The sequence below is a fragment of the Pongo pygmaeus genome, chromosome 1 (assembly GCF_028885625.2).
Source record: "Pongo pygmaeus isolate AG05252 chromosome 1, NHGRI_mPonPyg2-v2.0_pri, whole genome shotgun sequence".
NCBI lineage: Eukaryota > Metazoa > Chordata > Mammalia > Primates > Hominidae > Pongo > Pongo pygmaeus.
The window spans coordinates 187,437,218-187,457,731 of record NC_072373.2 but is presented as its reverse complement, the minus strand read 5'-3'; the positions used below and the strand labels follow the sequence as shown (position 1 = coordinate 187,457,731).

At 45.4% G+C, this 20,514-nt stretch overlaps 1 protein-coding gene and 1 long non-coding RNA gene across 2 annotated transcripts in view; one reads left to right on the top strand and one right to left on the bottom strand.

Annotated features, from left to right (window-relative positions):
- LOC134740164 (uncharacterized) overlaps positions 1-11,962 on the top strand; it is a 55,795-nt gene extending 43,833 nt beyond the window's left edge. Inside the window, exon 3 of the long non-coding RNA XR_010127430.1 lies at positions 11,871-11,962. This is a non-coding gene — a long non-coding RNA (uncharacterized LOC134740164). The remainder of the gene's footprint in view (positions 1-11,870) is intronic.
- Positions 10,234-11,169, bottom strand: LOC129006050 (olfactory receptor 2A12-like). The gene has a single exon (XM_054435287.1). The coding sequence runs from the start codon at positions 11,167-11,169 to the stop codon at positions 10,234-10,236; it is 936 nt and encodes a 311-aa protein (XP_054291262.1).
- Positions 11,963-20,514: the final 8,552 nt, after the last annotated feature.

The following is a 20,514-nucleotide window of genomic DNA, read 5'->3' as shown; positions in this document are numbered from 1 at the left end:
CTAGACGGGGTGGCGGCGGGGCAGAGGCTGTAATCTTAGCACTTTAAGAGGCCAAGGCAGGAGGCTGGTAGGTGGAGGTTGCAGCCAGCCGAGATCACACCACTGCACTCCAGCCTGAGCACCATTGAGCATTGAGTTAGCGAGACTCCGTCTGCAATCCCAGCACCTCGGGAGGCCGAGGCAGGCAGATCACTCGAGGCCAGGAGCTGGAGACCAGCCCGATCAACACGGGGAAACTCCGTCTCCACCAAAAATACAAAAACCATTCAGGCGTGGCGGCGCGCGCCTGCAATCCCAGTCACTCGGCAGGCCGAGGCAGGAGAGTCACAGGAGCCCGAGGCAGGGAGGTTGCAGCGAGCCGAGATCATGGCAGTACAGTCCAGCTTCGATAACAGTGGGAGACCGAAAAAAGAAGGAGAGGGAGACCGAAGAAAGCGGAGGGGGATGAGGGAGAGGGAGAGGGAGAGGGAGAGGGAGAGGGAGAGGGAGAGCTAAATATTTTTTCATTTGATTTCTGAGGCTCTGCAGAAATGCAGAGGGAGTCTTCTCTTTTTTTTTTTTTTTTTTGTTGTTGTTGTTGTTATTGTTGAATCTTGAATGCTTTTGAGACATTCTGTGTCCTAGGAGTGGACTCTTTAATCCCTCTAATTATTAGCTCCCTAAGGTCTTGCATTTGGACCCGATCCCTGGGGTCCTTATTATCCCATCTGGATCTGCATTTGGGAATTTCTGCTCAGCTGGCAGGACTCCTTTCCCAGGAGGATGCTATCTCTCCCAAATGGTCATGGCTGCCCTTCTAATCATTCTCCTGTCTTCCCCAGTAAACAGAATATTCATGATTGACATCATCTCAGCCCAAGTATTAAAATTGGGTCCTAAAAATTGATCTAGCTGCTCTGCTAAACCAAAGGTATCTTCCAAGAATGGCCTCGTTTCCTTTTTAAAATTCCTAATCTCAGTACTTGTTAGGGGCGCACTCACAAATCCAACTTCTCCCTGTCCCGTAGGGACTTCTCTAAGCGGGTACATGTTAGACACCTGCTGTTTAGAAGGAATAGGGAAATTATCAATGTCCTTACATTGTTCTAATTCTTTCCTCAAGTTTGGGTAAGGATTTAAGGGAGCATTGGGTTTAGCTCTTTCATGATCCCCAGATTCCGGTTGCCCCTTCCATCTCCCTGTCCTCTACATTATGAGATGTATGGGGGGGCAAGAATGTTAGGGGATCCCAGGGCTTTTTGATCAGTGAGGGCTCTTTACTATGCTCTTTTTCTTTCTCCTTAAGTGGGAACATAGGGGTTAATTCACTAATCCAACAAAGAGCCTAATCCATCTTCTCTTGTGAGGATGGGATTTTATCATTCACCTAGAGAATTAAATCTTGGCACACCCAATCCTCATCTGAGCCAAACTTAGGCCAAAAGACTGAAGGCTGATAAATGGGCACTTTGGGCCAGATAAAACAGCAATACTTAATCATCTTTTGCTTTTCCTTGTCTCTGGTTTGAGCATTATCCCTCCAAACCTGCAGCATTCTCCCCAATGGACTATCTGGGGGAACTTCAGAGGGAGTCTCTTTAGCTCCCTCTTTCCTTTGTTCCCTAGGCCTATAATTCTTATTTCCCATTTTCAGTTAGTCTCCGTGTCTGAACTTTTCCCTGAGTACTCAGCTCCCCCCTACTGGAGGTTTCTTGCACACCCTGAGAATAGCTTCATCCATCTCCGGCCATTTCCCTCACAGGAGAACCACGGATTGGGACTTCACACTAGCTCTGTATCTAAGATACGTCTCAGCCACACACACTCAACCTCTGAAAATGCCCAACCACCAAGGCAGTACTTATCGTCCAATTTTCCTAACTTGGCTCATGCACGAGGCTGCCTGGTTGTCAGGGTGCCTGCTTTTCTCCCTGTGTCACTTCCATTGTCTCCTGAATAACAGTCTTGGGTTTGTCTGTGGCTTCTGTGGGGTGCTGGGACACCTGGACATAGTGGGCCACCTAAATCGGGTGGGACACGTGTCCCCTCTCAGCTGGAGTCTCCCTCCACACAGGCACAGAGATCCCTGTATGGGCCACCAAGTTGTAAGAAACAAACTCACCCATACAAACCCAAAGAATGGACTCAGAGACCCAGAGAACAGCAAAAGTGAGACTTTTGATGGGACCCGATCTTGCAAGATCAGTGTCTGATGGTCAGGCACAGCCAGCATGGTTTCAACAAGCAATTTATCCCCTAGTGTGCAGGTCCCTCCCCTGGTTCCTCATAGGCTGCATACCATAGGGTCATAATCTTCCCAGACATCACCTATTGGTTATTGGGACTTTAGGTGTTTTTCTTTAGGGTTGTCCTGCTGCATTTTGTTGCAACCTACAATACATTGCAATCCTAGTCAGCTCAGGGGCTCTTCAAGTATTTGACTTATGACCTAAGTAGCTGGGCAGGCTGATAAGAACAGACAAAGTGAGCTATTTTGCAGGCTAGTAAACTTTCATCTTAGACTAAACTTCTTTGGTTCAAGTGATGGCAACTAAGAAGGGGGCACTGACAAGCAGGCATCAACTATCCAAGTAGAGGCTTAGTATATCCTATTTCTTCTGTAGTTTTTTGACCTAAGCCAATTCAAGGCACTTAGTCTTGGAAATGGAGCACTGTATACATTGCTTCTTTAACTCCCAAAGTGCTGGGGTTACAGGCGTGAGCCACTGCACCCTGCCTAGAGTTATTATAAGAATGAAAATAAGTACATATAAAGCACTTAGACAGTGTCTGTCATATAGAAAAGCTCAATAAAGTTAGCTATTATTATTTAGGCACAATGAATTTCATAAAACACATTTTACAGATATGGAAACTCAATCCCAGAGAAGTTAGATAAATTTTCAAAGCCACAGAAGGTCAATGACCTTGAACAGAATTCTCTAAGTCCTTCCTTGATGTTTTCATTGGCAAGTTAATATGAAAGTGTTTTTTTTTTTCTAAATATCTTGCTGATCCAGAGAGTCCTTATTCACTCTAATGACTTCGATGAAAGTGTGAGGGGTGTAGAGAAGAGACCAGAAGCACTGCAGACAGTCTTATCCATGATCTATTGAATGTCCTCACTCATTTGGATTAACTTGAAGAAAGCCCTCTCTGTATCCTTCTTCCAGAGGCTGTAGATAATGGGGTCAAGGAAGGCAAAGACGACATTGTAGAACAGTCAGTCAGCTTCTTGTCATCCTCTGAGAGGCTTCAGAGCCAGGCTTCATGTACACAAGCATGCATGAAATACAGAACATGGTGACCACAGTGATATGTGAGGCACAGGTGGAGAAAGCCATAATCGGCCCTTGGTGGAGTGAATCCTTAGAACAGCATGAAGATACAAACATATGAGGCCAGGATGAGGGATAATGGGATTAGGAGCAATATGAAACCAAAGATAAAGTCTATTTGGTCATTGAGGGATGTGTCTGCACAGACCAACTTCAAGACAGCAGGAATTTTTTTTTAAGTGGTTGATCTCATTGGAGCAGATTCACTGCAAAGTCTGTGTACAAGGTCACAGAAGAAGAGACCACAAAAGGCAGAGCTGACTGCCAGGAGTATACACAGGGCTTGGCTCATCTGGACCCCATAATTGGGTGGATAGCATATGGCAATGTACCTGTCAAAGGCCATGGCTGCAAAAATCTAGGTCTCAGTGATGCCTACGGTCAGGAAAATGTACATCTGGACCACATACTCAACATAGGAGATGGCTTGATTATCACTTACAAAATGGACCAACATCTGTGGCACTGTGGTGGTGGCATAGCTGAGATCCAGAAGAAATACATGGGGATGTGGAGGCATGCGTCTACTCTGATCGGGATAACAATGAGCCCATTGCCCAGGACTGTAAATAAATAGAGGAAGAGAAAGAAAAAGAATCCAGTTGGTCCTGGGATTTCTGGAGAAGCCCAGGAGGATCAACTCAGTTACAGAGCCATGATTTCTCCAGACTTCACTATGCATGACTTTCCTTCTGAGGAAAGAAGAGGACATATTCCTGATGCCCTTGCAGTTGCAATGGGAGAACACTGTGTAAGATCATAGAAGCAAGGACTGCAGCCAAAATACCTACCTCCACACTAGGAGAATGTTTTCTCCAAATTGGCCTAGCATAGCTCTAGGCACTTAGTAGGAATTCTATTAATACTTGCTGGTTTGTCTAACTGACTAACTCCAATAAAATTCCAATGGCTCTGTTGTGAGAGTTGTACAGAGAAGTCTTACTTTGAAGAACACACACACACACACACACACACACACACACACAGCATAAATCAGTCAAAGTGAGGAGGCTAGGAACATACAAAATGTTTTATAGCAAGCCAGAAAGTTCAGACCTATCTGTAGTTTTTAAAGTCATTCTTTCAAGTATCAAGACTATAGGTGCTACAAACGACAGTAAATAAAAAACAAGCAAATAGAAAATCCAGTTTCTTCACTTTGTTTGCTTTCTCTCTAATGCTGTACCCTTCTCACACACTATAAATTTTCAGAAAAAAAGGGAAACTTTAAATAAATGTTTTTGGGAAGAGAAAGGAATCTTTTTCCTAGAACCTTTATCCTCTCATCCACACTTTCCCAGTCCTACCTGCAGTGATTACAACTGTAAATAACAAATTGACATGTAAAGTTGTCTCAGAGACTCAAGAATTTAAACATAGAGAAAATTTATGTGCCCTTGGTATTGCTCAAAACGGTGAAACACATTTTCCTGGAAATGAGATACCTGTGTGTATTAGTCTATTTTCATGCTGCTAATAAAGACATACCCAAGACTGGGCAATTCACAAAAGAAAGAGGTTTAATTGGACTTACAGTTCCGTGTGGCTGGGGAAGCCTCACAATCATGGTGGAAGGCAAGGAAGAACAAGTCACGTCTTACATAGATGTCAGCAGGCAAAGAGAGAGCTCGTGCAGGGAAACTCCTCTTTTTAAAACCATCAGATCTCATGACATTTATTCACTATCACAAGGACAGCAAGGGAAAGACTTGCCCCCCATGATTCAATTACCTCCCACTGGGTCCCTCCCACAACATGTGGGAATTCAAGATGAGATTTGGGTGGGGACACAGCCAAACCATATCACTGCGTGTCTGGAAGCTTTTTGTAAAGCCGAGTAAGGAATCTTCCACGGCCATGTTGTTCACAGGATAGAGCTGAGTGATGGGTGAGAATGTATCTTCAGACTGATCTGGACTCAGTCCTTGATCCTAGGTTGGCAGCCCGGACAACAGGGCATGTTACTGACCAGTCCTTTTTTTCTTTATCCTTCCCCTAGTCCTTAAGTGGCTCTAACAGAGTTCTATCATCTGGATATGCCACATTTTCCTTATCCTAAGGAAGAAATGGTCATTTATAAAATGTTTTAGTAAATGTGATCCCGTTAGATTATTACCACAACCCATGGAGGTCAGTACCACTATTATCATTTTCAGAAATGAAAATTTCAAAATCAGCCATCCAAGTTCAGATAGATATTATAGTAAGTGATAGACCTCAGATTTAAACTCCAAGTCCCATGTTCTCACCACCACATTAAGATGAAATGTGTCTCTCACACCATCAAATTTCATGTAGGGTTTAGCAGGACAAAACACAAAATAGGCCCACTTTAGGTGACATTATTTGAGAAAAGTGACTTGTGTAGTCACAGTTTTAGAGGACAGAAAGTACATATTGCACAGCATTGCAGAGTATCAGTTTTTTCCATAGAAAACCCACAAACCTTGGATCAGAATTTCAATATCCGAAATATTACACAGAAACTGAAAGGCTGATAGCTATCAATTTGAGTTAAAATAATACCTCATAAAGTCTGGGACAGGACACCAGCTCAGATGGATGAGGAAAATGATTTAATGCTCATGTTAGAGGCAGTATGCCATAGCATAAGAATTAGCAGGATCTGAGTTTGAATTCTCACTCTAATTATGGATACAACCTAGACTTTGAATGCTAACTGTGTGCTGATAAATCTGAACTATACCTCCATTCTAGATCTTTTCTTTAAACTCATCTATTCAACTGCCTACTTGATATCTATCTCCATTGGAACATCTAACAGGTGAGTTAAACATTTTCTAAAATCAGATTTCAAGTCTTCCCCTATAAACCTGCTCCTCTTACAGTCTTCTTCAGCACAGTTAATGGCAATTTTATCCCCTGCAGTGGCTAAAATGAAAACAAAAAAAAAGCACCTCAGAGTCTTTTGAACTTTTCCCTTGCTCCCATACCCACCACTCCCATGCCAATACATCAGCAAATATTATTGGTTCCTTTTCAAAGATATATCCCAGGAAAAATCACCTCTCCATCTCCACCATTGCCACCAGTCCAAATTGCCATCTTGTCAGAAATATTGCAATATCCTCCAAATAGTCCCATAGCATCAACTCTCTTTCCTCACAGTCTATTCTTAGAAGAGTTACTAGAGTGATCCTATTAAATATAGGCCAGAAAATGTACATTCTCTTATCAAAACCCTCCAGTGGCTTTTTGTACCACTCAGGAAAAGCCAAAGTCCTGATGTGTCACCTCCTTGTCCTCACCTCCTACCTCTCACTTCTCACCCTGTTGTTACTGGTGGAGGGTCTTGACTATCAGTCGTCCAGGTTCTTGGCGTTTTGAACAAAGTATTGGACAAAACTCACAAAGCAACAAAGAATGAAGCAACAAAAGCACAGGTTTGTTGAACTGAATGTATTAATACACTTCACAGAGTGGGAGCGGGCTTGAGCATATGGCTCAAGAGTCCTGGTTACAAAACTTTCTGGGGTTTAAATGCCCTCTAGAGGTTTCCCATTGGTTACTTGGTCACACCCTATGTAAATGAAGTAGTGGCCCCCAACTAGTCTGATTGGTTGTAGGAGGTGAACAATCAGAGGCTGAAGTGAAGTTACAAAGTTACATCAATATACAAATGAAGACTAGGATTGTGACCAGTCTGATTGGTTGTGGGAGGGGACCAATCAGAGGTACTTTCCATGTTTTCTCTGCCAGGAAATGGAAAGGGGAAGGGGGTTGCAAAAGGAGTAGCCTCTGATCCTTTTGTTACTTCCGCATGGAAAAATGGGGTTTTTCCTTTTGATTTAGTTTTAGGAAGCCAGCAAGAATCGGCTTTAGGTTCCCTGCCTCCGAACCTGGTTCTCCTGCCTCACTGCCTGTTCTCCATGCAGTCTTTTGTTGCTCCTCACACAAGACATGATCCTATTTCAGAGCTTTTGCACTTTCTGTTCCCACTGCTGGAAATTCTGTTTCCCAAGATATCTTTGTGGTTCATACTCTCACCTCCTTCAAGTGTTTGCTCAAATGTCATCTTCTTAGGGAAGACTTGACCATTCTGCATGTGGAAACATCTCATACTCCCTATACCTATCTCCTGTTTAATCTTTCATAAAGATAGCAATTAGCATCTTCCAATGTACTATATAGGTTCTAAATGATCAGTTTCCCTCACAAGAATAGAAAGATTCTGTCTTCTTGATTCATTGTGTGTTACCAGATGCTAGGACAGTGCACATTGGAAAAATACACGTTGGATAAATGAGCCAACGGAACTGAGCTGTGCCCCAAGGCGCAAGCACTGGCGTTTCTTGTGGTGGAGTTATCCTTGATGCTGAACCTTACTTCTTATGCAACTTCCCATTGTGCGGACCTCATTTTGGGGCTTTTCCTTAGATTTATATAGCTCTTACCAGATTTCTAAACAGGAACTAGCCCATGCCATTTACATACATTTTCCATAGTCATCCCATAAAGCCAAAAAAGTCAATACCCACTCCTGACTGCATCTTACAACTGATGAAAGTGAGATTTAATTAATGTTAGGCAAAGAGCCCAATGGTGCCCAGAGTACTGTTTTGATTCTTGTACCTATAATTTAAAAGTAAAAATGACAAGCTAGAGTTTGCCTATCCAGAGAAGAGAGCTTATCAATAAAGGACCCATGAAACCATGTTATTTAAAGAAGAGAAAAGAGACTGAGAAATTTGAACATGGAGACTTATGAAGAACTTGAGAGATCTCATCAAATATTTCAAAGTTTGTCATGCAAAAAAGGGAGACGTGTATTGTACATGTCCAGAGGGAAAAATTACAAATGATTTGTAAAAGTTGCAGGGAGGCAAACTGTAAGCTCAACTTATGAAAAAAAATACCCCTGGTGATTCACACTGTCTAATAATGGAACATTTTGCTGTTGGGAAGAGAGTGAAATAGTGAGCTCTCCACTTTTAGAGGTGTCCAAGAATAAGCTACAGGGCCATATTATTCAAAAGTACTATCATTATTTTGGATGTAAAGTTAGGCCGGATGACTTTAAAAGTCCCATTTACCACAAACATCCTGAATTTCTAAAGCCCGATGACATGAAGATTCACAGAATTTATAATTTTAGGGGTGACTTCTCAGTAGGTTCCCAACCTCATAGTGGAATCTAGAGACAAAACAAAGTAATATGGTAATAATGGGAACTGAGTAAGCCTGAAATAACATATTGGTCAATTGTAATGAAAATTTGAAGTTTCTACTGTCTTATTTTATTTTTGCAAATATGGAGCACCCTTGGGGGCTATACTTGGTACCTAGAAAGGTTTACTCTTCTGCCTTCTCAGCAAGACCTGCTCAATGCTCATGTTTTTATATGGATTTCTAGCTTGGAATGGTTTTTTGAATTTTGATATGGTTGCAAATACTATTCATTATGTCTTTGTCTGCTTTTGCCCTCCAACAAGAGTTGACAAGTTGTGATAGAGACTATATATGTATCCCACAAAGCCAAAAATATTTACTATTTGGCCCCTTATAAGAAAGGTTTACTGACTGCAGCTCAAGACAAACCAACTCATTCCCATACTCCAAATACTCCAGATACTTTCACAAAGGTGTGATCTATGAGGCAGACTGTATCAAGGAGGCAGTAGAGGCTCTGGGGTCAAAGAAAATTCAACTTCAGTCTTGCCACTAACCAACAGCACAAACTAGAGAGGTGTTAACCTTAACAAGCCTCCAATTTATCGTCTGTAAAACTGGGGGAATAACACATACCTTGAAGTTTTTTGTGAAGATTAAATGAGACTTTAGATGTATGTAACACTATAGTAACAAACATAATTTACTTTTACTACTATTATTAAATTACTCCTCTGGTTGTAATTCTCTACGCTGTTTTCTCCTCTTGATAAAATTCTAATCATAAAAGTCTTCCTTGAAGGTGCTTCTATTACTTCTCATACCTATACTGGTGCATACTCTTGTTTGTGGAATTCCTTAAAGAGGAGAACAATGTCCTACCTTTCTTCAATCCTTAGCACAGGGTATGGGTAGGGGTTAATAAATACTTGATTAATGACTTTATGAAGTTATGCCAATCATATGAGAGTGAGTTTATTGCAAAGATGATTTTTTAGTACAATGGCTTCTCTATCACTTTATCTCTCAGAACTACTCTTAAGGTCTTACTCCTTGAGGACTTCTACCCAGGTTGTCTACTCCACCACAACCACAGTCCTCTCTTTGGCAATTTGTTAACTGAAATGAACAAAGTTAAATGGAAAGCAGGACAAATTAAATAAAGAACACATGAACAGTTCTTAAATTATCTTCCTCAAATGTGCTTCTCTTTCAGTCTTAGTCTGTGTCACTTGAAATGGCATTACAGTGGGAAATGGGGCAGGAATAGAATGCATTTTCATTGAGCACTTACCATGGACCCATTACTTTACATCAAAGACAGGATAATGGTTAAGAGCATGGGCACTAGAATCAGGCCTGGGCTCCAGTCTCAAATCTACTGCTAATTAGCAGAGTGACGTTGGGCAAGTTATCTTTTATTTTATTTTTTTTAAATATACACTTACTATGTACCCCAAGGGCAGGTTATCTAAGCTTTGTGTGCCTACATCCTCTTCTAGAAACCAGTGATAATAATAGTACTTATTTCAAAGGATTGTCCTGATGGTTAATTGAAATAGTACATGTGAAGTGGCTTAACACTGTTCCTGGTGTTCCTGGAAGACATTTCAGGGTCTAGTCTGCCAAACAGTGGGCTGTCTCCCACAGACCTGTGTGGAGTTGAGATTGGGAGCTGAGTAGGAGTGTCCACTGGTGCTGCTGGTCATGTGATGAGTGTGTGAGGCAGTGACTGTGCACCATGAGTCTTATTTCTCTGACCCCCAGCTATCATTCCAGGGACTCATTATAAGGCCCTTCCCCAGCCTGTCGCCTTGAGGAAAGCCCTCTTCACGTCCTTGTTCCGGAGGCTATAGATGATGGGGTTGAGGAAGGCAGAGATGACATTGTAGAACAGAGCCAGCTTCTTGTCCTCTTCTGGGGAGGCCTTAGAGCCAGGCTTCATGTACATGACCATGGCTGGCACAGAGAACATGGTGACCACAATGATATGGGAGGCACAGGTGGAGAACGCCTTTAGCCGCCCCTGTGCTGAACGGATCTTTAAGATGGCAATGAAAATGTTGACATAAATTACAAGAATGAGGGAAAGTGGGATCAGGATGACACTGAAACCGAGAATGAAATTTACTCGGTCATTGACTGAGGTGTCCGCACAAGCTAGCTTTAAGACTGCAGGGACTTCACAGAAGAAGTGGTTGATCCTGTTGGGGCCACAGTAGGGCAGTTGCATGGCAAAGATGGTGTGGACAAGGGCAGAGATGACACCCCAGAGTTCACAAAAAATGACCATTACCCCACAGAGCCATGGGCTCATGATGACCTTGTACCTGAGTGGGTGGCAGATGGCCACATACCTGTCTATAGACATGATGGCAAAGAGCCAGGACTCAGTGATGCCTAGCACCAAGAAAATGTACATTTGGGCCACACAGCTAGCGAAAGGGATTGTCTTCTTCTCACTGGCCAGATGTGCCAACATCTGGGGCACAGTTGTAGTAGTGTAGCCCAGGTCCAACATGGACAGGATGCCAATAAAGAAGTACATGGGAGTATGAAGGTGTGAATCCAGGCAGATGAGGATGGCAATCAAGCCATTGCCCAGAATAATCAACAGGTAGATCATCAGAAAGGCTGAGAAGAGCAGAGGAGTGGTCCTGGGGCTGAGGGAGAAGCCCAGAAGGATGAATTCAGTCACAAAGGACTGGTTGGGCTCCTGCATTATGTTCCACCTCTCAACAAAAAAGAAAGGCACCAATTCAGACAGGGAACTAGCTAAGGTTTGCACTCGAGCTGGAGTCACTGGTGGGGTTGGGTAATGGTCAATGCCCAGTTCAGATGAAACAATGTGGTAATCCCCAACAATACAGCCCATTTTTCCTGCTCTTGTCCACTGCCATCACTCCCAGGAGATTTATGAAGAGGAGTCACATCTAACACTGGCTGTACCTCCAAACCACCAACACTTACCCGTCTCAGCCTCAGTTTCTCCAGTTGTGAAATGAAAGCATTGGACTAGCCCATCTCTAATTCCCCTTAGCATCATCCTCTCCTTAGTGAGGCACTTGGAGTTCCTTCATGCCACCAGGTGTTTTGAGATAAATATTGGTGTATTGACTCTATGCAAGTTGGAAAATTTCAGAGGCCTGTAACAATGAGAATACCCACATTATCCTTTGAAGATGTCTATTTTTTTTTACCACTTTAATTTTACCCTCAGTCTGTCTACAGGCCAGGACAGCTCTCTGATTACCCACCCACCCGATCTCAGGCCACGGTGTATTAGAAAGAACACTGACTTCTAAATCCGGCCAGTACAATTTGCTGAGTGAATGACCTTGAACAAGCCATTTACCCTTCCCCCCACCTCTTTGAGATTGCTTCCACGAGTGCAAAATGAGAATAATTGTCTCTCTGTTACAGGTTTGCTGTGAAGATTGAATAATATTTTGGCATGGAAATTATCACAGAAGAAGGCCTAACATGTGATATGTGTTCAATAAATCTTAACTGCATTTCTGCATGGCTTTCCATACACAAGACTGGTATTCAGGTCCAAGCTGTGCAAGCAGATGTCTTGAGAAGTCACTCCATCATCCTTGATGCCCAGCATCAATTTTCACCGCCCCAGATATCTACCCTCTGTTCCTTCTCCCCACAAAAGTCAACATTCTGTTAACACTTTTGTCTTCTTGCTGACCCCTAGCTCTGTCTCCCTGAGCCTCAGTTTCTCCATGGGAACAGGGAAAGGGAAGCTTCTCTGAAGAGATATCATAAGCATCATCAGCACTTAGGAAATGGAGCTATCTTGATGCTCTCAGTGTTACTCCTCCTGGCACCAATTCGTCTGATCTCAACCTATGTGTTCCCCAGTTTGCTTGCTCTCCTTCAGAGTGCCATGAACGAGTCTTCACAAGAACCTGTGCCTACCTTCAATCCATTAGATGGTTTATTAATTTTGGTCAAAAGGACTGCACAGTTTGACTTTCCTCTGTGCTAGGCACCTTTCCAGGACCTTCACTGATGTTAATCTGATAGATGTCACATAGCTGGCAGACAACTATTTTTATCAAAATCTACCTTTCACCAAAGAGCTGTTGCAGGCCACGTTGTCTCCCTAGGTTGGCCTGAGTTTCTTCCTCTGAACAAAAGATAATGGTGCTGGGGCCAGGTGGTCCTGAAGGGAGAGAAACCACATGACAGGGTGGAATGGGCATGGGGTTTAAGAGACAGCTAGTTCTGCTTGGATTCTGGCTTTGACTTGACTTGCTGTGTGACCTGGGCTGTTAGTTCACTTTTCTAGGCCTCTATTTCCTCAGCTATAAAATCGTATTCAAAATACCTACTTTGAAAGCCACATTCTTCTTGTGGAGAAGCAGCCCAAAGAGGTTGGACTATTCCACCTTGGGCATTGTGTGGGGAAATGTGCCGCCGTTTCTCACTATTTATTATTTACATGAAGCCAATGAATGGGATTTTTCTTTAGCCTCTGGTATTAAAGAGTGTTTAACCTGGTCAAACCATGAAGGCAGGCTGTGGTCAGTTGGGACAAGCTGTCTATAAACCAGTGAAGTATGCTTGCAGATGCCATTCTACAGCCAGGACCTTGGTTTCCTGAACCCCAGAGTCCCCATCACTTCTCCCTAACTCTCCTGAGGGTGTACAATAGGCTCTGCAAAGTACTTGGGAAAAAACTGCCTGACTCTCAGATATTGTAAGCAGAAAGCCCATGTGAGGGAGACCCAGGAGCGACATCATCTATCATGATGAGCCCAGCCTCTGTGCCTCCATTTGGGCCAAAAATATAGAATTCACCTTTTGAGCTGTGCCTTGCGAAATGCTTTGACATTCATTCTCGCTTTGAGCCTCCTGATGACTCTGTGAGAAGCATAGGGGAGGGATTATTATCATCATCTCACAGGTGGAGAAACTGAGGCTCAGAGAGGGAATATATAGAAGAAACTGAATCTCATTCATTCTTCAACAGCCATAGGGTTTCCCATGTGCAGCAAAACCAGAGCTAGCCAGAGCTCAACTAATCTGAGTCATCAACTTACTGAAACTTTCTGTCCTTGATTCTTAGGATAAAAAAGCCAAATCTTAAGGGAAAAGAGTCTTGAGTTGGCTTTGGTTTGATTATATTTATATATTCATATATATATATATACATATATATACACACACACACACGTGTATATAACCATGCACGCACACACCATGCACGTATGCACACCCACACATGCACACACAGTAATCAATGTCATTTGTCAGATCAATCCAGTCAGACCAGTCAGAATCTTGGAAAATCCTTCAGCTCTTGTCTCTACATCCTATCTGTCCCCTGGTTCCATCGCTGCCACCTTCAAAATGCCTCTCCCACCCATCTTGTCTCTCTCCAATCCCGCTGCAATGATCAGCTCAGACACTCAGCATCTGTCACATCTCAGTCCTCCCACTGGACCGTTTCCCAACCCATTCTCTGCCCTGTCCTTCAGAGTGTTCTTCGTAAAACAAAAATCTGATTGGGCCACTTCTTCACGACTCCCTTGTCTGCAGGGAAACGTCTAACAAATTTAAGCCAATTCCCTGGCTTCACTCCTTAAAGCCAGACTTAGTTTTGGTTCCCAGGCTCCAAGGAAGGTTGAGGGGCTTGACACTTTACAGAGATCATCTGCTGCTCTAGAGCTGACATAGAAAGCATCCCAGAAGCCCTGGAGGTCATCTCCAGAGAGGAGGTGTGAAGACGGATTTACTGCAGGAAGGAGCTGTCTTCTAGGTCACAGTGGGAGTTTGTGTCAGAGTTGAGACTAGGATCCAGAACTCCTGGCTCCCAGCTGGTCAGCTCCTCAGGCTCAGTCTTAGCTCAAGTAAAGCCCAAGCTAACTTAGAAATTTTGCAGGTCATAGGTGGGCATTGTGGCTCATGCCTGTAATCCCAACACTTTGGGAGGCCAAGGTGGGAGGATCACTTGAGCCCAGGAGTTTGAGACCAGCCTGGGTAATATAGTGAAACCTCATCTCCATAAAAAATAAAAACAAAATAGCCGGGCAAGGTGGTGCATGCCTGTAGTCCCAGCTACTTGGGAGGGCAAGGCAAGAGGATCATTTGAGCCCTGGAGGTCAAGGTTGCAATGAGGTATGATTGTGCCACTGCACTCCAGCCTGGGCAAAAAAGTGAGACCCTGTTGAAAGAAAGAGAAGAGAAGAGGAGGGAAGAGGAGGGGAGGGGAAGGGGAAGGGAGAGGGAGGAAAGAAGAAAGAAAGAAAGGGAGAGAAAGAAAGAAGAAAGAAAAAAAGAAAGAAAGAAAGGAAGGAAGAGAAAGGAAGGGAGAGAGAAAGAAAGAAAAAGAAGAAAGAGAAAGGAAGGAAGAGAAAGGAAGAGAAGGAAGAGAGAGAGAAAGAAAAAGAAAGAAAGAGAAAGAAAGAAAGGAAGGAAAAGAAAAGAGAAGGAGAGAAAGGAAGGAAGAGAAGGAAGAGAGAAAAAGAAAAAGAAAGAAAGAAAGAAAGAAAGAAAAAGAAAAGAAAGAAAGCTCTCCCTCTCCCTCTCCCTCTCCTTCTCTCCCCTTTCTTTGGTCTCCCTCTCCTTTTTTCGGTCTCCCTCTGTTGCCAAAGCTGGACTGTACTGCCGTGATCTCGGCTCGCTGCAACCTCCCTGCCTCGGGCTCCTGTGATTCTACTGCCTCCGCCTGCCGAGTGCCTGGGATTGCAGGCGCACGCCGCCACGCCTGACTGGTTTTTGTATTTTTGGTGGAGACAGGGTTTCGCGGCGTTGACCAGGCTGGTCTCCAGCTCCTGGCCTCGAGTGATCTGCCCGCCTCGGCCTCCTGAGGTGCTGGAATTGCAGACGGAGTCTCGCTCACTCAGTGCTCAATGTTGCTCAAGCTGGAGTGCAGTGGCGTGATCTCGGCTCGCTACAACCTCCACCTCCCAACCGCCTGCCTTGGCCTCCTAAAGTGCTAAGATTACAGCCTCTGCCCTGCCGCCACCCCGTCTAGGAAGTGAGGAGTGTCTCTGCCTGGCCGCCCATCGTCTGGGATGTGAGGAGCGCCTCTGCCCAGCCGCCCCGTCTGGGAAGCGAGGAGCGCCTCTGCCCGGGCGGCCCCGTCGGGGAAGTGAGGAGCGCCTCTGCCCGGCCGCCCCGTCTGGGAGGTGAGGAGCGCCTCTGCCCAGCCGCCCCGTCTGGGAAGTGAGGAGCGCCTCTGCCCGGCCGCCCCGTCTGGACTGTGAGGAGCGCCTCTGCCCGGCCGCCCCGTCTGCACAGTGAGGAGCGCCTCTGCCCGGCCGCCCCGTCTGGGAGGTGAGGAGCGCCTCTGCCCGGCCGCCCCGTCTGGACTGTGAGGAGCGCCTCTGCCCGGCCGCCCCGTCTGCACAGTGAGGAGCGCCTCTGCCCGGCCGCCCTGTCTGGGGGGTGTACTCAACAGCTCCGAAGAGACAGCGACCATCCGGAGCAGGCCATGAGGACGATGGCAGTTTTGTTGAAAAGAAGGGGGGGAAGTGTGGGGAAAGGAAGGAGAGATCAGATTGTTGCTGTGTCTGTGTAGAAAGAGGTGGGCATAGGAGACTCCATTTTGTTCTGACTAGGAGAAATTCTTCTGCCTTGGGATGCTGTTGATCTATGGCCTTTCCCCCAGCCCCGTGCTCTCTGAAACATGTGCTGTGTCAACTCAGGGTTAAATGGATTAAGGGCGGTGCAAGATGTGCTTTGTTAAACACATGCTTGAAGGCAGCATGCTCTTTAAGAGTCATCACCACTCCCTAATCTCAAGTACCCAGGGGCACAAACACTGCAGAAGGCCGCAGGGACCTCTGCCTAGGAAAACCAGAGACCTTTGTTCATGTGTTTATCTCCTGACCTTCTCTCCACTATCATCCTATGACCCTGCCATATCCCCCTCTCCGAGAAACACCCAGGAATGATCAATAAATACTTAATAAAAAAAAAAAAAAAAAGCAAAATTGAGGCCGGGCGTGGTGGCTCACACCTGCGGTTCTAGCACTTCGGGAGGCCGAGGCGGGCAGATCATGAGGTCAGGAGATCGAGACCATCCTGGCTAACATGGTGAAACCCTGTCTCTACTAAAAATACAAAAGATTAGCTGGACGTGATGGCACCTGCCTGTGGTCCCAGCTACTTGGGGGGCTGAGGCAGGAGAATTGCTTGAGCCTGGGAGGCGGCGGTTGCGGTGAGCTGAGATCATGCCACTGCACTCCAGCCTGGGTTACAGAGTGAGACTCTGTCTCAAAAAAAAAAAAAAGAATCAAAATTGAATCACTCGTGTTAAAAATTCTCACAAATGGAGCTGGGGAAGGTTCTCATGCACAAATGCCTGATAACGAGAACTATTAGAAAAGAATCTGCAAAAACCACAATCTTTTACAAAGGTCATCGCAAACTTACACAAAAAAATACTTTTGTGAGGACATCTGCCAACAACTGCCTGTTCAACTTGGGACTGGTGCCACTAGTGTGATTGATCCTTGTAGCCAAGGATAATTGATTCAAAACAATTATGTAATCCCCCTCTTTTATCCTTTAAAAATCTTTATCTTCCTTTACCTCCCTGAATATGCACGTTTACTATGGCATGTGTATTCCCATTGCAATGCCCATTCCCAAATAAATATGATATAATATTAAAAAAAAAAAGAAAGAAAGAAAGACAGGAAGGAAGGAAAAGAAAAAGAAAGAAAGAAAGGAAGAAAGAAAAGAGAAAGGAAAGAAAGGGAGAAAGAAAAGTCTGCAGGTCAGACACATCCTCACCAAGCAGCACAGCTCCACTTTATGCATGGCTTTATTGCTGCCCTCTGTAACCTTCTTACTTAATACATAGCCTGGTGCATCATAAGACCCAATAAATGTTTGCAGAGTGATGTGCATACCGGAAGACCCTGGGAAGCCAGAACAAAGGAGAAAGGAATTATTACCTTCTCTCTCTCCCTACACTTTTCTCTCCTTTCCCTGGAGGTCAGGAAAGAATCACCTGTGTCTGAGAAGCCCCTCAGGAGAAACCAGGGCACAAGTCAATGGTGGATGGGGCACTGCGAGAACTGGTGCTGAATGCTGTGAATTTTTCTACTATGTCCCTGTCCCAGCTAATATTAATAATTCTAGTGATAGCAGTTTATTGTGTGCCAGGCACTGCAATATGTGCTTTACATTCATTATTGTGTTTTATCCCCATAACTGGGTGATAGGTGAAAGATTTACCAACGAGTACAGGCACCATCCAATCAGAGCAGACCCCTGCCGCAGGAAGCAGGGAAAGCTGTAGCAGCCTGCCTGTGAGCTGAACAGGACACCCGTGCATGCCACCATGTATAGTGAGCAGCATTATTATACCCATTTTACAGATAAGGAAAGAGGTGGCACACCTTGCCGAGGGCCGCAGCTCTGCAGAGCCTGTACTCATGATCACAGGCAGCAAAACCTCCCTGAGCATCTATAGCAAGAATGGCTGGGCTGACCTGCTAGAAAACAGGTCCTTGTCCCCCCACACCACTTACTCACTCACTTGCCTGCTCATTCCCTGCCTCCTCCCAGGTAGGAGCTGAATGAAAGGAGTCAGAAGGAACAGAAAGCATAACCCAAAAGCAGGACGAGTGAAGCCAGGGCAAACAGTTGATCAAGCCAAGCAGATGCAGGGAGGAGACAATACCAGGCTTATTGCTGGTGCTGCTTCTGCACACAGGGGAATGGCCATATGCTGGTTCTATCCGAACCTGTGTGTCCACCTCTGTCCCCCAGCCCTTCATACCATGATCTTCCTAATGGGCTGCATGTGGTAGAAATGGGCATCCCGATGAAAGGTCAGAGGCTAGGAGGGCAATGCTAGAGCTGGTCCTTCCCACATGTCCTCCTCCTGCCATGTCCAGGCAGCCCCAGGAAGCCTCAGAGCTGTCTGGGAAGAGGATAGAGGACTGCTTCAGGGGCATAAGGGTAAGTGGGGAGTACCCTTCTCCAAGGGAAGGGGGTCTGCTATACCAAGTGATAGGGGTGAGTTATAGGAGCCCGGCACTGTCCTAGGAGACAAAACGTAGAGCAATGTGGAGAGGGCTAAGGCGGCAGGTCACCACCCAAGGGCAGCAAGAATGGACCAGGGTACAAGCCAGAGATCCAGGCTGGACAGAATGGAGACATGGAGGCAGAGCTGGAAAGAATCAACATACACAGATGGGCAGACAGGAGACACAGAGGCAGGAAAGAGACTCAGTAGACTGTAAAGAGTTGAAAACAGAGAGAATCAGAAGGTCAGAGAGGAGCCTGGAGCCTGGCCCCAGGGAGCAAGTGTTGGCCCCAGGGTCCCCTGTCAACTGGGCTGGAGCAGCTGCCACATTCTCATGCCCTTCCTGCAGGAGTATACCTTGCAAAGCTGCCTGAAACCTGCAGCCTCCTTGGACATCACAAGCAAATGTTGCCTTCAGAGTAAGATGCTGCCCCAGCCCATCATCCCCCAACTCTGGTCTTCTCCTCCCAGGTGAGGAGGGCAGCCACAGTCCTCCACAGAGCCTCGGTGTCTGGGAGGGCTCTGCATCCAAGGTGGCCAGACCTGGGCAGTGGTCCTGAGCCAGCAGGCTCTGAATCTTGCTGTCATCTGCTCTGGGTTGCAAGCCCCTTGCTGACACCTTAGCAGCACCCACAAATCTGCTCTGGATAACCTCAGGAATTCACCAAACCTTGGGGCTGGTGGCAGTCTTGAAAAACCCAGCCCATACTCAAGCCCCTAACTTCTCTGCTGCCTCCCTGGCAAGGATGTTCCAGCTGCTGTTCACATCCTTCCAGGGACAGGAGTTTCCCTCTCTCAAGGCCGCTTAGGTGGCCGTGACTCTGCCTTTCATAAAATCCTTTATTGTACTGAGCTAAAAGTAAGTACTGGTCCCTTCTGACTTCAATGATGAGTTCTCTAAAGCACCCCACACCCCCATACTCTGCTCCACCCTCTCACCTCTAACCACACTCTCCTCTCTCCTCCAGAATCCCCAGTCTGTGTTACAATGCAATGACGCCTACATACTCCTGCCTTTCCTTAGGAGGGATGTGGGATTCCTGGGTTACATTACTTGTCCTGATTCCACCCATAATTCCCGAGCTGCATCCTTGCCTCCACGTAATGTCTCTAGGGTCAGGCAGCAGACCCAGCAGACAGTTACCACTGACAGCCACAGGGATCCCCACACCCTCTCCTCAACAGCTAAGAGCTCTGAAAATCAACCTCTGGGGAAGTGATTGGTGTGGCATAAGACCAGGGGATTTGTAGTCAGACTTGGTCACTGTGTCCTGGGAAGTCATGGAGCTTCCCAGAGCCCCTGTTTCCTCTATAAAATGGACCCATGTTCCCTATGTCATAATCATACCTGCAATTCATTTTTGTTTTTGTTTTGTTTTTAATATTGTCATTACAGACCAGACATTGAATATGTACTACATCCTGTGGCATTGTTTTAATTTTACAGATACAGAGCTGGAAACTTGGAGCATCAAGTGGTCTGTGTGGAGCTGGGATTATGCACACAGTTTTGTCTGACCACACAGGCTGTGCCCTTAACCAATACTTAATCCAGTGTCATGATCCACTACAAGCCAGGCCAGAGACAGGAGCCACCAGGGCTCCTGGGTAGGAAGGACAGAATCACATGTGGAAATGTCCAGGAGTAGGAGGCGGTTGACTAAACAAACTCGAGACCTAAGAGCAGAAATCTGTGAAGGCAGAAGTTTCTTCTAGGGCTTTTGCTAAATACATACTCTCCTGGGAATCTGGAAGGAAAAGATAAATGGGACCAATATTTATTGAACATTTTTAGTGTGCCACGCCAGGCACTTCACACGCACCGTTTCATTCAATTTTCCAACAACTCTGTGCTCTGTGAGAGAAACGTATTATTTCCACTTAATAGGTGAGGACATTGAAGATCAGAGAGGTGAAATGGTTACTCCAAGTCAAAGCTGTTATTCTAGCTGTTCAAGGTAGCTGAGATCTCATCTAGGTCTGACCGATTTTGTAAAGTACCTTGACTGTACTCTGCTTGCGAGGTGGGGAGAGTAACATGCTGGGAGTAACACCTGAGTCTCT